The following is a 16,266-nucleotide window of genomic DNA, read 5'->3' on the forward strand; positions in this document are numbered from 1 at the left end:
AAGATCCGTTGCAACAGGATCATGTGATTAAGTGATCTGTTACATTCTTTGATCACAAGCATAGTGTGAACGTGCAATACAAAAATACCAGTCTGGATCACAGTATACCCGTAATACAGATGAAGAAAAAGGTTTTATCAATACAATAGAAACACTAAATTATTTATATGAGAATAACCAGTTATGTGTCATGTCTGCATAGTTGTCTGCAGGGTTTTAGTTTTTTTACCTTTATTTCGTAAAGCCTGTGGTCATATCAACAATTGCTGTGGGTCCCTAAGGACAATATACAGTTAATGTAATCCACCAAAATTACAAACTTTATAGAAATAGCTTGTTATGAGTTTCCTACATCTGCTTTCCCCCCCCCCCCCCGCCGCCCCCCGGTATGTCATGACAGCTTAAAGTTCTTTGGCTGGTTTTTATCTCTATCAGCTGTGTCAAGTAGGTATTTTTGGCTGCTTTTTTTTTTTTTTTTTAGGTGGCTACAGTGGCTGAAAGCTACAGTACATAACTTTCATAATCTGATTTAGCATTTCTCTCAGGTGACCATTGCTCCAAATCATTCAAGCTTAAGCATAAAACAAAAAGTACTTTCACTCAGTGTTGAGATAAAATCTGTATACCCTACAAGTTAATAAATGGCAAAGCATTTGATTACATCTCTTCTGTTACTTGGACGTGAATGATTGACTCAGGATACTCCTTCAGAAGTGTATTTGGAAGATTAAATTTAGATTTAATGGTGGTTGTTGTTTGAAAGAGACCAGTGTAACTGGGATTGATATAAGGAATTCTGCTTAAATCATCAGGTACCCCAGACACTTTGCATACACTGGTGGTAAGATAGCCCTTAATTAGAGAACAGCATACTTCCCCTGAAATAGCTGTATAGCAGTTCACTCCTTGCTATGGAAATCCTGTGGCTAAATAAATTGCCAGTTGAAAAAAATCCCATAAGCTCTCAGTCTTTGTTTTAGTACAGCTTTCCCAAAAGCTGATAATGTTTTTATCTCTGATAGTTTCTCTTGTAGCCTGCTGTAGGGTCCAGGGTAATTTCTCTGGTTAGTGTTTTTGCATTTTCATAAAGTTGTTAATGAGGCAGAGTGGTACAGGTTTGACTGCATCTAACTTGGAGAAAAAGACAGATCCATTCTGCCTTACGAGTAAAGGAGATTGTTGCCCCAAGAACTGCAAGATTTGAAGGGTCCTTTTCCCCTTGTAAGATTGTAACAGGCTGTTCTTATTCCCTGGCACCTTAGTAAAAACTTCCTTCCCTATGTTCCTGCTATTAAGTAGGAAGTTATCCTGGAGGTAGGCTAGGCTGCGCATGCACCACTTTGTTTTGGTTTGTGAAGCAAATACTGCTCAGTGAATCCACAGAAATGGCTTTTAACTGTCACTGACTTCCAAGCACCAACACAGAACTAATGTGTTAATAATGCTGCCGTAGCACGGGAGGGTTTGGCCAAGGTGAAGAGCAAAGGGCAGTGTTGAAACCTCTTACTGGCAACTTTTTTTCTGGAAACTATGAGTGATGAGACACTGTTCTTTTGGAACTGTCTGACTGTAAACTTTGACCTTCTGCTTTTTGCCCCTCTTCCTTCTGTTGTAAAACTTCTCCCACCAGTTATTGTTTATTGCCCAACTTAGTTCCAAGTTTCTATTTACAGGGAATGATTTTAGATGCCATTTTGACGTCTCTTTAAAGAAGACTGTTTCTTTTTCTCTTTTAGCACTGTACTTGTGAGAAATGGGGAGTAAGTAACTGCAACCATTATGTAATCAAAATATGAGAATAGCACTGCTATAAAAGTGAATTGGAAACACGTACTGCCCCCCAGCCTTTCAAACTTGGCATCAAGCTTACATTTACAAACATTAGGGGAGATGATAAAATTCGGTATTTTTGACATGGAATCAAAGAGATTTGTTTTTTCTTGTTTACTCTTGAAATATTTGAAGTTAATAGAAGCTTTATCTGAAGATTTGAAAGCTAATAATTCTTTTGGGGTAGCAGTTAAAAGTACCATGTAGGTAAAATAGGGACTTCTATAGTCTATCAGTCTTGGGGATTTTGTTGATTATTACTGTTCCTTCTGTATTTCTTTCATTTATTACACTTTTTCTCTGCTATGCCAACAGGCTGTGTTTAGCTTTTCATAGATTTCAGTCAATCTTAACATTTTTGTAATGGCCTTCTTGGTAACATACCTATGGGGACCTTTGCAGATGTTCAGTCAATTATGGTTTACTGTTCTGTCTGCTTTTCACAGTCTTTATACCTCTGTTTCCTAGACTTCCAGCAGTAGCTCTTTCCCTACTCTTTATGGTCCATTCCATTTACTTTCCTCTCTGGGATTGGAATGATAATTTTATCTTTAATTTCTTGGGCCAAACAACAGAATCATAATGCCAAATGGGGACATGTTTACCCTAAACTTTTCTTATTTGTTTTCAGCTTCCTCCCTTTTTATCCTGCCTGCCCCCCCCCCTTTTTTTTTCCAGCACTTTTTCTTTTCCCTTCATGTATCTTTAGCCAAAAGCATAAGCAGAAGTAGTGATAAAACTAATTATATAAAAGCAGTTGTGTCAGCTATTGCTTCCCTGGCTGTTTGGATGTGCTGTGGGCTGAAAGCACCTCATGAAAGCTCTGCCCTGTGGAGTGCCCAATGGGGAAGCTGTTCAGATGAACGTGAGGAAATGTGAGATGTTATAATAGAACATACACGTAACTCTTTGAGTTCATAAAAGTATTTTCTCTCTCTTCCCCCAGATTCATCATTTTTGCACTTCCATGAATCAGATTGTGACATAGGAGCATCTTCATCTTGTGAATCTGTGCTTTCTCTCAACACAGAAAAAATTCTGGTATGTTATCAAGAATATAATTACAAAATAATTTTTAATAGATTGCTGAAGTTGCAGATTACTTTAGCTGCATAACCAGTTAGAATGAAGTTCAGGCAAATAACAACAGATAGAATCTATTGATCAGTAGGCATAGGTCCCCAGAGGCTTAAATATGAATGAACTGAAGTTGCTCATGAAAGTATGATTTCGTAGTACTCCATCATGAATCTCTAGGGCGGTCAGCAGTTTCATCTAATTGAAGCTGATGTTTCCACTGAAAGCTAACAGTCACCTGGATTAGACTCCCAATTAATTTTTTAGTTTTAGGTGTGCAGGGGCTATGGCTGAAAAAGGGAGAGGTGTGTTAGTTTTTACCCAATTTAACTACCTGAGGGGGTTTACCACAAAATGCGTGTAAGAGTAGGAGTGATGACTTGCAATCACTGCAGGAATAACATTGGGCACTGATGATAGAGAATTCAGAACATATTTCACTAAACGTAATACAGACATGGTATGTGGAGAACATTCCAACAAAAGGAGAGTATCTCTTGGTAGGGAGACTTTAAGAGAATTATTTTGGAATTTGGGTTTTCTTGCAACGCTACTGTTCACTTATTGATCTTGTTCAAGATCATCAGTCTACATCAGAACACAGGTTGTTTGTTACTTCTTCAGTCCAGTAGAGTCACAGATATATAAAATCTTCAAATAATTCACATGTGATTATACAAAGAAGCCTCGGCAAATTTGTGGAAATTATTGGCTATGAGGGGGCATGGAAACAATATTGTAATTTGAAGCAACTTCTCCAGAGGTGGTATTCAGAAACAAAACTACTCTACTGCAATTCCACCAAATCAGTTATTTCACTTGAATACTCTTCTTTGGCCTTACTTCTTCAGATACCAGTCAGACCTTCTGTCTAGTCTAGCCTAGGGGTACTAGCAATTCTTTCTAAGTAAGCAAAATGTGTATTAGTTTATAAGAAATTTCCCTGTTTAAAAAAAAAATGTTTTGAAGAAAGCAACAATTCAACCTATCAGGAACTGGTGTTGTGGTGAAAATTCTTCTCTCATTTATTGAAGGCAGAATGACTTGCCATTTTTGCATCTAGAGCTGCAGGATTTCTAACCTCTAACTGGATTCAGAATTTGTTGAAGAAGTATGTATCCCCTTCCTCCACCACCCCAAGAACCAAACAGTGTTCTGTTGTTCTATGATAACACAACAGACAAGGTAGATGAAGGCGGGGGAAACTGTGGTATTTTTCCTGCCGAGTGTCACATGCAGCTCTGTCACTCATAGGGTGTTAATGTAATGGCAGATTCTTTTGGTTATAGCTTTTCCAGTACCCAGCGTAGAGTCTTGCTATATGTTATCTTATGTCTGCAGACAAAGAAGTGTAGGCCTTTTTTTGTAAAATTCACCAAGGAAGAGGTTGTCCTTCAGTAAAAATGATTTTTTTTCTAACATTAAGACAATTACAGAATATGTTTTGCAGAGTTAAAAACTGACCATCACTTTCTGAAAATTACCTGAAGGCCATTAATGATGCAAAAAGGTTGTGTTTGGAGGTGTGTGATTTATGAATATGTGGTCTGCAAAGTAGATTTAGTCTTCCAACTGGTATACCTGTTGAACCCTGCCCATTTTTGTGCTGGTTTTTAAGGACTTTTTTTCCTTGAATAAAAGAACTTTTCCATTCTGTTACTGTAGGTGCAGCGGTAGGTGGAGTAATAATACTCAGAATGTCACAGGGTAATGTAGAGCTCATACATGATCTCCAGTTGCAGTAAAAACAAGATTTTGCTAAACATTCATACCCTACAAAATACCCAAATTTTTAGAGCAGATCATAATTTTTCTCATTCCTAAGATTATTGGATGAAGAGGGCAGAAACCGTGCAATGAGATTTGGCTTTTTGCTTTTTGTAGATCTCTGAAATATCTGTCATGCAGACAAGTAACAAGGCTACTTTTGACTGAGCAAGCAAAAAAAAAGCAGACGGGAGAAGGACAAAGTGCAGTCCTCTTAGTAGAGGAAATGATGAATTAAATATATTCTCTGATGTTTAAGGTGCTTAACTGTCTTCTCTGAAGTTAAAGATGTACATATGTGCTGTCTAGCTGAAGCAAAGGAAGAGAACTGAGCAGTACCAGAAGTAATGTTTTCCCCTTCTTGCTTCCTAAAACAGTTTTGAAGGCCTATTAGTTAAATGAGCATTTTATACCTTTCTGACATAAACTGCTCTGGTAGGCTTACAGCTGTCTATAGAAAATACTTGTGAAAATGAAGACTATTTATTTCTGAGGTGTTGTCTTTGGCAGTATTGGTTTCTGTAGGCACATTATTTGAGGAACAGAAATCTTAGATGAGGCTACAATTGGCTGAACAAAGTCTGTAACTGGCAAAGCCACTGTTAAAAGGACAGCCTTTTTAATTTAGTACAGCACTGTTAAGTTAAGGTTAACCTTTGTTTCTGGAGCAATATTCTTTTCAGCGTTTCATTGTCAGTGTTTACTCTTTTGTAGTACCCTTTGAAGGAGATGAAGGAATAATTAATGCAGTAAAGAGTATAAGCTTTCATATGAAGTAGCATGTGTCTTAGAAAGATTTCCAAAACTTCATGTTAAGCAGATATAGCATCAGACACTGGTAAAAGGCAGATAATGTCCATTCATCTCAAAGGTTGGTTAGCCTTGTGTTAGAGAGGATAACAGCAGCACCTGACTGAAGGGCAATTTTTCTCTTTGTGGAGAACTGGGAATGATTTTGTTTTCAGTTACCTTAAAGCAATCGCATTACTCTTAACTTTTTAATTTAAGGCATTCTCTTAAGGTTTTAAGACACAGGTTTTCTATTAAATTTTTTACTATTGTTTGCTGAACACTTAAAAACCATGATGTTTTACAGAGTCAAGCGAAGTTGCTTGCAGAGCAAAAACGATTTCCATTTGCTACTGATAATGACAACACAAATGAAGAATTGGGTAAGATGCCGTACATAAGGTTTGTGCAGGTGAATTACGTGCTAATTATTAGCACTGAATGTTTTGACACTAAACTGATGATTCCTTAGTGATGCATTAATTTTAAAGTGATCCCAGTAAGCCTGAAAATACAGTGAGTTTTCTCTGGTCACGCAAAGAAAATATGTATCTCTCTTCCTAAAAATCTTTTCTGCTTTGTTCACTAGAACTCTTCACCATGACTGCTTAAGCAGGTGTCCAAAAACCATTTTGATTAATCTTGTTAAACAGTCTCAGCTACTTCCTCCTTCCCTTTTTCTGTCATTATTGATGACTAAAACTATTAAAACACCCAGAAGATTTTACCAATGCTTTCTATCAAGCGTAGATCTTGGATTAGTCTTCCCCTCTCTATGTACTCTTCCAATAAACACTTATAAACAGCAGGAAGGCTTTCTGAATTATGTCCTTACACAGGCTGCTACTTGACATTTTTTCAAAGCACACTCTGCAGAAAATGGAAGCAATGGGAAACACTTTTCTCAAATTACTTGGAGTTACTTGCATTGCTTCTCCAAATGTATCCTTTGTAGGAAGCAGGATACTATAAGGCAGCAAAGAGATTGTTAAGGATGTATGTCAAAGAAGGCAGCAGACTGTCTGTTATATAAAAGCAAAGGGAGACTGTACTCATTAAATTGCTTAATGAAATTAAAATGATTGTTTTAAATTGTCAGCAATTTTTCTGTGACATAATTTCTGCCTTCACAAATTTGCCCAGGAAAATTTGGGAGCTTAATCATTTTTCATGCTCATAGCATACTTAAATATGTTCATAAAATCCTGCAAATACTGAAATTCCATCCAACAGAAAATGTCTGATGCTTTTAGTATCTGCTCTGTAGCCTTGGAAGACTATGCCAGAAGGAAGGTCTGTTTCCTCATTTTTGGCCTGTAGGCTGGCACCTCCCTACCCACTTTATTTCAAGTATGTCATGTGAGGAGCCTGGGTCCTTCTTGTTTATGCGTTTTACTTTTAGTTGTTCTAAGAAAAATGTGAATGGGGTGTTCTGAACAGTGTTGGTACCCAAATACTTGGGCTAATGGACAATTGTTAACTCCTAGATTTTTTTTTTTGTAATAAAGTACTTATTTTTATTTTTGTAGTATTCAATTAAAGGTGAAAAGATTTAAAAGATGTTATTTTAAAAGAAGCTGATGCTATATCAGCTACTAGTTGCCAATAACTTGCAATAGTTTTACAGACATAGTCTTACGACCTCCTGTGTTTTGCCAGGAGTCTTGGAGTAACAGAATAAACTCTTTATCAGCAAGACCATGTGTCGTCTTTGTCTTGCTTCCTCCATTTTTTTCCTTAATACTGTCTTTATGTGTCAAGTGTTCTGTATTTGGGGATTGGAGCTGTAAAGATGATACTAAGAACTGTGTAGTCTTGGACGATACTGAAATGAGGAAAGTTCAAGAGCTCTTCAACCTATCCTTCACCCTGCCAGTTTTCTTTCCTTCATTGGCAGTGCTATATATCTGTACCAAGTGAAGCTTTTTTTGTATTGAGGAAAAAGCTTATATTGCACACAAATACTGCCTTCTGCATAATAGGAATGCTCCAAGAATGAGACAATCTTTGGATTAAATATATGTCTTATTTCTCTTTCATTTAACTTTTTTCCTTCTTTAATGAACAGAGCTTAGCAACACTGCCAAAACAACAATGTGGCTCTGCCTGCAGGAAGGTTAAGTGTCAGTGTCCTTTTAAAAATACTGTTGTTCTACCTGGCTTATTTGTCACTTCTCATGTTTGAGTAAATAATTAAGCTGATAAGTGCCTCTTCCATTCTGTTTGGATGAGTCTTAAAACTCTTTAGAAGTATAGGGAACGATGAATTCCTGTTCTTAGTTCCACTGTCAGCCATTTGTGCGAACTGCCTGGGGAAAAGTTTTAGTTTAACTTTCACAGCTCTGGTCTGCAAGATACTTGTTTTCTGTGGGCAGTGTAGACAGAGCTTAGTCCAGAGTTAAGAACTGTGAGAGATTAAAACATGCAAAATGAAACAATCTTGAGATATTCAGCTGTGAGAACTGAACCTCAGTCATGCAAGTGCAACCACAGCTTTCTTGTCTTGTGACTTGACTGTATTTTTATATCTTGTGGAGATTACAGGAACATGTTTCTAAAACAATGGTCTGTTTCTTTCAAACATTTGGTTTCTACTCCAGAGCAGAAGGATATGAAAGAACTTTAAAGCTTTTCGTAATTTTAACATGGGAAAAGATTCTGTAGTTTTCAAATCTTTAATGGAATCACTTTAGTTGAGGTTTTTCTGGATAATTCAAATGAAGGAAAAACTTATTGTGAGCTAATGAAGTTTAGCAAAATGTGTACAAACAAGTAAAATCAGATGTTCTCTAAATGGAATTAACAAAAAAAAGTTACCCAGTATTAGCCAGGCTCACATATAATTGAGAAAGCAACTAGGGCTACTAAATGGGATCATGGTACTTTTCCTGGTAGTTTAGAAACAAACATGGAGCCTTTCCTGAACTATTTGTAAAAAGAAGAGAAAAAAACATAAACAAACTACAAAACCCCAAAACAATTCTGCTGAGCACAATATGAATTGAGCAATTAATAAATGGTAGGTAGTGGTTGAGGGAAGTCATTTCAGTGGCAGTTCAGAAATCATTTGACTTCTTAAATCTTCAGTGCAATGCAGGAACTTGTATTAAATACAACGAAACTGAAAAAATATATTTAAAAAATCCCCACAGATGTTTTTTGCTTTTTTATTTACATTTGTAATGTTTTGTTAGCAATTGCCTACGTGTTGATTGGCAACAGCTTGTATGATGAAGCCATACGACATTTTTCAACAATGCTGCAGGTGAGTTCTCTGTTTGGAACCTTAAAAAATCACTTTATGAAATTGGATATTACAATACACTTTTATTCAAAATTATTTAATTGAAAGATTCAATTAAGGAATTTAATATGAGTAATTATTCTATTATTCATTTTTTTTCCCTAACCAAACATAAGCATACTCTTAAAATCAGGTGATTCAGTGTCTTGGTTATTTGGTGAGTGTTTTTCTCATCTGTAGGAATAAACTTTTTATGGCACTTTTGACAAGAAAAAAACCAAAGCATTTTCAGAAATCCAACCTGTGCAAAATTGAAGTTCCTTTAATTGCTTTCTTAATGTGTAGGCTGAGACATTTTAATGTGGATTTTTTTGGGTGACGGTTACCATGTTGCCAGTAATATCAGAAAAAAACCTGACAGAGATCACTTACTGCTAGTGGCAAGTACTGTGTTGCTTTCACAGTGCTAAGTGATTTTTGTATGATGGGTTTATCTGTCTTCTGTGGTAAGCATTTGATGAGTTTAATATATAAGTAAAATATAACTAATACTTTAACTTTTTTTTTTCTGACTAAGGTAAAGAATTCTGAATCTTCTTCTATGAAGTAAAGATAGCAACTTCTAAAATAAAACCAACCCAAATAGTTTCAGTTTCTTAGCCATGAAAATACAGTATTCTGAAATCAGCTTTAGCTGAAGCTTTTAAACTATCAGAAGCACGGACCTGCTTTTTGATCTAAACTGGTTGTAATACACAAACGCAAACTGAAAGCAATACTGCAAATACTAGCATATATTTTTTTTTTAACTCGGATGTCGTATGGCCTGTACTTAAATTGAGTGAAAGTGTGGCAACTCAGTGGAATTATTCCAGGGAATTTATCAAAGAACCAGAATGTTTTTTGTTGGGTTTTTTCGTTTGTTTGTTTTAGATGTTTAGTGATATCTGTCTTTCATTTGGTTTTAATGTGAGGAATTATTATATATTTTTTTTTAACCCTAATGAGAAATCCAGCTTCAAAAACCACTGGACTTTGTTTCCTGCCTTCTCTTTATTAAGAAGGAAGCTTAATGTGAGTGAAGATAAGCAAGATACAGTGACTGTAGAAAGATATTGTGAGAAGTGTGTTTATAATACAGTATCTTTGCAATGCACACATCTGAGTTGAAATGAATATGATGCTTATTGTATGCCTGAAAGGCTGTAAATTGGTTACAATTATTCACTCTGTCTTCTGTAAAGCACTTTTAAATATGTATGAAGTGAGTATTAAAACTTTTAGCAGAACAAAAAAGCCTTGCTTAGCCACTGTATTAAAAGTAGGGAAGTTACCTCAAATTGACATTGGCAAGCATACACTTGGAATCTGCTCAAGTCTGGCAAGCTGTCAGCATTGGTGTGGCACGTATCTGTTGTTTTGTGGAGGAAAGAATTTCTTTCTTGGCAGTTGTCCCAGTTAAATGAGAGGAGGCCTATGTTACAAACTTTTGTAGCACAGCTGTGTTGCTTGCAGGTGTGAAGATGGTGTGATTCCTGACTGGTTTTCAGGGAGACTGACTGCAATAGGCATTGTGCCAAGAAGATCAGTTTTGCTGTTGTAGTTCTTCAAATTTGGATGGGAAACAATGGCCAGAGTAAATAACATTGAACAAGAAATAGATTGCCTATCTAAGATGCTTCCCCTTAGGTGGCTGGAAAGTCATGGACTTAAATCTAACCCAAGGAAAGTTTGTTTGAATTTTGCAGAACTATTTTGGCAGAACACCTCTGGTTTTAGTTGCTGCCTGAACACAAATTTCATCAGGATGTCACAACTTCCTGCTTCCCAGTTTTAAATCTCAAATTTAAATTACAAACAAAACAAGCTTTGAATGGAAAATTGTGTTTGTTTATTACTGCTTCAGTGACATTAGACAAAAGAAGGCATAAAATTACCAAGAAGGTTACAAGAAATGAAGTTTGGACAGCTATGGTTGTATGGAGTATAATACAATCAATTTCCTTACCTGACAGCTGTGATTGTTCATTGCTTAATACTTTTAATATCAGTAAGAATTAAATACATATTGGAGAGAGATATCTTTTTGCAAACAAAACCACTACCAGAACAACCACAACTGATTATTGTATTCATTTTTAATCTTAACAGGAAGAACCGGAGCTGGTTAGTGCAATTTATGGACGAGGGATAGCATATGGAAAAAAAGGACTACATGTAAGCAGATAATTATTTAAATTAATATCTGACTGAATTATTTGAATCCAAACTATAAGAAGGACTCTTTACAGGAGCTAGACTGATTAGGACTTGATAGGTACATCCCAAAGTCTTTATGCAGTTCTACTGTAGTCAACCAGCTTGCATTTATGTGCTTAATAGAAGGTCAGTCTGTTGTTAAACTTGAAATTTAGACAAATTATGTAAATATCTATAATGAAAAAAAGAAAGAATTTGGAAAACAGAGGATGTTAAAATAGTTAACAAAACATGGCCTTGGGAGAAGGAGTAGACACCATAAATATGTCAAGCTGGGACATTATGAGTTCGAGGAGAACTAAATGGTTAATGAGATCAAACAGAAAATTACTTGAACTATGTGTGAACTCTTCTAATGAGCATACTAAAAAATCTACCCTGGAGCAAAGAAAGCCCCTACTAACAAAGCTCCCTCCCTACAGAACATGGGGTGGAAAAAAAAGAATGTTGTACCTTTAAATGGAGATGAGGTCCATAAGAACCGATGAGAGTTAAGTGTCACTAAATGTAATTATGAACAGTTGTTCAAAGTGTATAAAATGCTTTACTATGTGTTAAGAGGCACGCTAGCTTTGTGGATTTACCATGTAGCACCCATCTCTTCGCAGACGTGCAATAAATAGTATCTCAGCTCTGTGTGTGAGATTGGGTTTTTCCACACCAGGTATAACGAACTCTGTGAGACAACACTACTATAATGATGTGTTCATCCCTTGGTAGGTGCCCCATAACATAGCGGGATCTAGTGGATCATACTGCTCAAGCTATGGGTACATTTCATTCAAGAGACTGCGGAAGCAAAGCAGCATGAAGCAAGGGTGCAAAAAGATGATACAAGCACAGCTGTGGGTGGTGGATAGTAAGGCTGGGAGCTACAGCCACTGTAAAGAGTTATCTAATAGGAAAACAGGCAGTATCTTGCCTGTGAGAGGCAGGTTTATGAAGTCCCACTGAATTTGTCTCCACATCTAGTCTGTATCTGGAAACAAAAGTCTTCTATTGCAGCTTGGAAGCATCATCAGCTCTTTCAGTCCAATGGGCTTTGTATTGCTGCTTGCCTCTTGAGGCACCTCTTGATACATATACCACCTTGATATTTAACTTTGGATTTTTTTTTTAATAATTACTTAATTATAGCTGGCTGCTCAATTTACTGAGTAAATACAAGTTTAGAAGTAGACTATGGTCCTTGTAGTTGGAGTTTGTGGCTCATTGAATTGTGACTGAATGGTTGCTGGAATTCTAGAAGAAAGAATAGTTGAATAACTCCTTGAAAATTTCCTTTGTGCAAAATATTTAATTATTTAGTGGTGCTGTGAGGAGCTTGAAGTCCCTCATATTTGCATGTTTTAAACACCAGCATGAGTTTGTTTCCTCAGTTCAGCTAGATGTTGAAGCAGCTTCACTTCATAAAAGTTTCTGCGAGTGACACTTCCAAGACAAAAAGATTATGTTAATTAAACACGCAAAATTTTTTGCCTTGAAAAAGATCAATGAAATCTAATCTAGTACTTGCTATATAAGCAGTTTGGGTTTTTTTTCCCAATTAAGTAATTGATTCTACCCTACGATTTATTGAGGACAACGTAAAAACTTAGCCAAGATGCTGATGGCATCAACACATTCACCAGTACTACTTGGATTAGGTTACAGATAGTACTGATGAAAACACTGGTGAGTGAGGGTACACTTGGCTGCCAAGACAGGTATCTGTGGAGCTGTAAACCTAATTTTTATTCTGTTATATTATTAAATTATTAGAGCTACAGCACAAAGATGATGTGTACAAGCAAAGTTTAGCTTTCTTGTTTATAGCAGATAGGTGGGGGTGGTTTTTTAGCTGTTTGTACAATACTGCATCTTAATTTTATTAGCAAAGGTGTGAAGGGCTTTTCATCTGAACTGATACGCTTGCAGAAACTTAGGTAATCTTGTTGTCCTTCAGACTTCATGGTATGTTACTTGTAAGTATGCACAGTTGTTTACCTTGTTCATTTCTCTCCTTTTCAGGATATGAAAAATGCTGAACTCGCTCTGTTTGAGCTCAGTAGGGTGATTAGTCTAGCACCAGATCATCCTGAAGTATTTGAACAGCGAGCAGAAGTGAGTGTTTTTCTCTTTTCAGATTTTTGGAGAAGGTGCAATTACACAGTGTTCTCAAGTATTTCTTCAGTGATTTAATGACTAAAGCTCTTACCTGTGTTTTTCTGTGAACATTCCTCCTTTTAAGATACACACATATGCTCTCAGTGTAGTTGATGGAATGGGATTTTTTAAATGAAACATATACCATATGGAGTTACTATAGCCAATAGAATGGCATATATTATGTCTAAGTGTTTAGTTTTTGACATACTATATATATAGCAAGATCATGTATGGTTTGGTGTTTTGTTTTTTTTTTAATAAAATGAACCTAAATGTCACTTGGACCTTACTGTTTGCACTTAGTGTCACCTTAGTAAATGTATTGTTAGGACTAGTTGGTAAAACACTGAACTTGTAAAGCATGAGTTTTTAACGCATGGTTTGGTTTCATTTTTAATGCATATAAGTTAAATATCATTCAGATACACAGGTATTTTTCATTTTGAAAACGATATTTTGTTTTGCCAACTAAATTACAGAAAATGGATTTCAAGAAGCAGCTTTGTAGGCAAACCAAAAGCATAAATATTTATTAAAGTCAGCATACTGTATAATGGTAACTGCCATAATATGAAATTGTAATTCACAATGTTCATGTTTTTAATGATTTATTAATACATTTGATAATAATCTTGCTCTAAAATATGAAAGGCATTCAAATAATTGTAAAGTAGACCATTTTCCATTGGGGAGAATATTGTTCAAAATAGAAAAGTTTGAGAGTATTTTAATTAGATTTTCAGTTGAATGTGTTGAAATAGAGTATTTTGCTTGGGCTGACTTGTTTTTATTTGGAATACTAGGTTTCTGCAAATGTTATTGGTTATGTTCATGTACACTGATACTTTTTTGGAGAAAAATGCTTTCAGTTTTTCTCTTTGATAGGGGTTTAAAAAGCAGTAAGTACTGAAAATTATATAGTAGAACTTTACAGCCTGTTCTAGCAAATACAGTTACTCTGTTGCAGCTGAACATGAAAAAAAAATAATCTTCATATTTCTAAAACAAATCTATTCAGCCTGTTTGCTCTAAACTATGCATTTGTTTTATACTCTTAGATATTGTCCCCACTAGGACGAATCAGTGAAGCATTATCTGATCTCACCAAAGCTATTCAGCTGCAACCATCAGCACGGCTCTACAGGCACAGAGGTACCCTTTACTTCATATCTGAGGTTAGTGGATTTTAGGGATTCTGTTTGGTTTTGGTTGTGTGGATGTTGTTGATTACTTTGTTGGTTTTGCCAGTTGTTACTTTTGTTTAAGAGCTTCTTTCCTATTTAAATTAAAAACTAAAATAGCAACAAAAGCCCTGATTTTGCTGTAGTTGACCTTTGACAGTTCAGAGGTATTCTTCAAGTATTTCATCTGCAGTGAATCAGAGGGCAAGTACCTTGTATGCACATCTCAGATTTTGTGTGTTTGAGGAGTAGGATGTGGATAAAGAATTTGACTTGATTTATAACCTACAGCTGCATTTAAGTAGTATTGTTAAATGCCAGTCTAAGCAGGAAAACAGTTATGGCCAAGGTGGTAACTGCTCTATATACTTTAAAAAAAACCCTACACAACAAACACACAAAAATCCCCTACAAGAATGCTAATATTTTGCTGTGTGATCGGTGCGTGTTGTTCTTATGCCTTAATGTAAAATAAGTAACTTTGTCTTCAAAGATAGCATGAATATTAAAAAGCTGATTTCCCACTTTATTCTTCTGATTTCACTCTGTTTCCACCTATTTTTTCACTTACTTTGCTATATTTTATATAGAGCTTGCTGTAAAAGTTGGAAGTGTATTGTGCATTCCTTAGTCTTTGGTATTCTGACTGACAGTTGACAATCATTGCTGCTTAGCCCTGAGACTGACTTCATATGTAGAACATAATTCTGTACTTTTATGAAAATAAAGGTGTATATATTCCTCTTCATTTGTGTGATGTTTCCTCTGTCATCGAAATTCTACTTTTATCACAGGATTACGCAACAGCCCATGAAGATTTTCAGCGCTCATTGGAACTGAACAAAAATCAGCCTATAGCTATGCTTTATAAAGGCTTAACGTTTTTTCACAGAGGACTTTTGAAGGTAAGGCTGTATTAAATAATAGTTCATGTAGAACAATACCCTGTATTCCAAGTTACTTATATAAAATAGCAGAAATATCATTGGTATTGATACATATTTTGTATTGCATAAGGGAGACTTTTGAAGGCAAAAGAGTGCAAGCAAAATGAAAAGTTGCCATTGACTGTAGTACTTAATGGTATGACATGTAAATACTGCTGGTCTTGCTGGTTCTTGGTAAATCAGTGATAACTGATGTGTTTGTGGAGTGCTTTGGAAGATGTTTGTATTTGGCATCTCTGCTAATATCTGTATGGTTATATTCAACATTGCTTTCCACGAAATGGAGACTCCCTAGGTGTGATAAACAGGAAAATAATTTTAAATTCCTCAAATGAACTAGAAGGTAATCAAGGAAACTGATGATAGAAAGCCCTGCATCTGTGAATGTGTATTTCAGTTACATGTTGATTCTGAAATGCTCTTATATAAATTGGGGGAAAATAGTTTCTCCCTCAGATTTAAAAAACAGCAGGGAAGTGCTTCCCATGCTTTTTTTTAGTGTTTCACCATTTTCTGACTCAAACCTTCTGTTTTACGTGTGATAATGTTGCACCTGTTTTTTGCTTGTAAAGTGTTTAGAGATATCGCTGCAGTTTTCCTGAGGGGAGAGTAATAAGACAAGTTGTCTGAAAAGTGAGGATGCAACTGTGATTCTTAAATTCCAACAAAGTGGAACCTTTCCTTTTTTTAACCTCCGTTAAGAGCTTCAAATTCATTAAAGGATGTATGAAGAAATCCTGACAAAACCCGGAGACAGCCCAGGACTCCTGAGTTTCAGTCCAGTATCTTTCTTAGGCAATCACTGCATGTTTGGGTTTGTTTGTTTTTTTTAGCAAACAGGCTTCTTCTCCACTTTCTTAGTACCCAAACTCCATGCTCTCAGTGTATACTATGAGAACTTCAGGCTGTCATTGAACTTACTGTCTGTACCTTATTGCAGTCAAACGCGTTAGTTGCAAATAATAGTCTGATTGAAATTCTGATTTTGGTGTAGACAGCAGAGAAAGCCCAGAAAGTGATGGTG

General features: G+C 35.9%; 1 protein-coding gene across 4 annotated transcripts in view; it reads left to right on the plus strand.

Annotated features, from left to right (window-relative positions):
- Window positions 1–16,266, plus strand: part of TTC13 (tetratricopeptide repeat domain 13) — a 42,296-nt gene that overhangs the window by 931 nt on the left and 25,099 nt on the right. For 2 of the 4 annotated variants that reach the window (XM_055713919.1, XM_055713920.1), the window contains exons 2-8: window positions 2,777–2,871; window positions 5,771–5,846; window positions 8,658–8,728; window positions 10,859–10,924; window positions 12,977–13,069; window positions 14,173–14,289; window positions 15,090–15,200. In XM_055713919.1, coding sequence (XP_055569894.1) covers window positions 2,777–2,871; window positions 5,771–5,846; window positions 8,658–8,728; window positions 10,859–10,924; window positions 12,977–13,069; window positions 14,173–14,289; window positions 15,090–15,200 — 629 coding nt within the window. The other 2 variants (XM_055713922.1, XM_055713921.1) reach the window with 2 other exon arrangements.

The sequence above is a fragment of the Falco cherrug genome, chromosome 6, assembly GCF_023634085.1.
Source record: "Falco cherrug isolate bFalChe1 chromosome 6, bFalChe1.pri, whole genome shotgun sequence".
Classification (NCBI taxonomy): Eukaryota; Metazoa; Chordata; class Aves; order Falconiformes; family Falconidae; genus Falco; species Falco cherrug.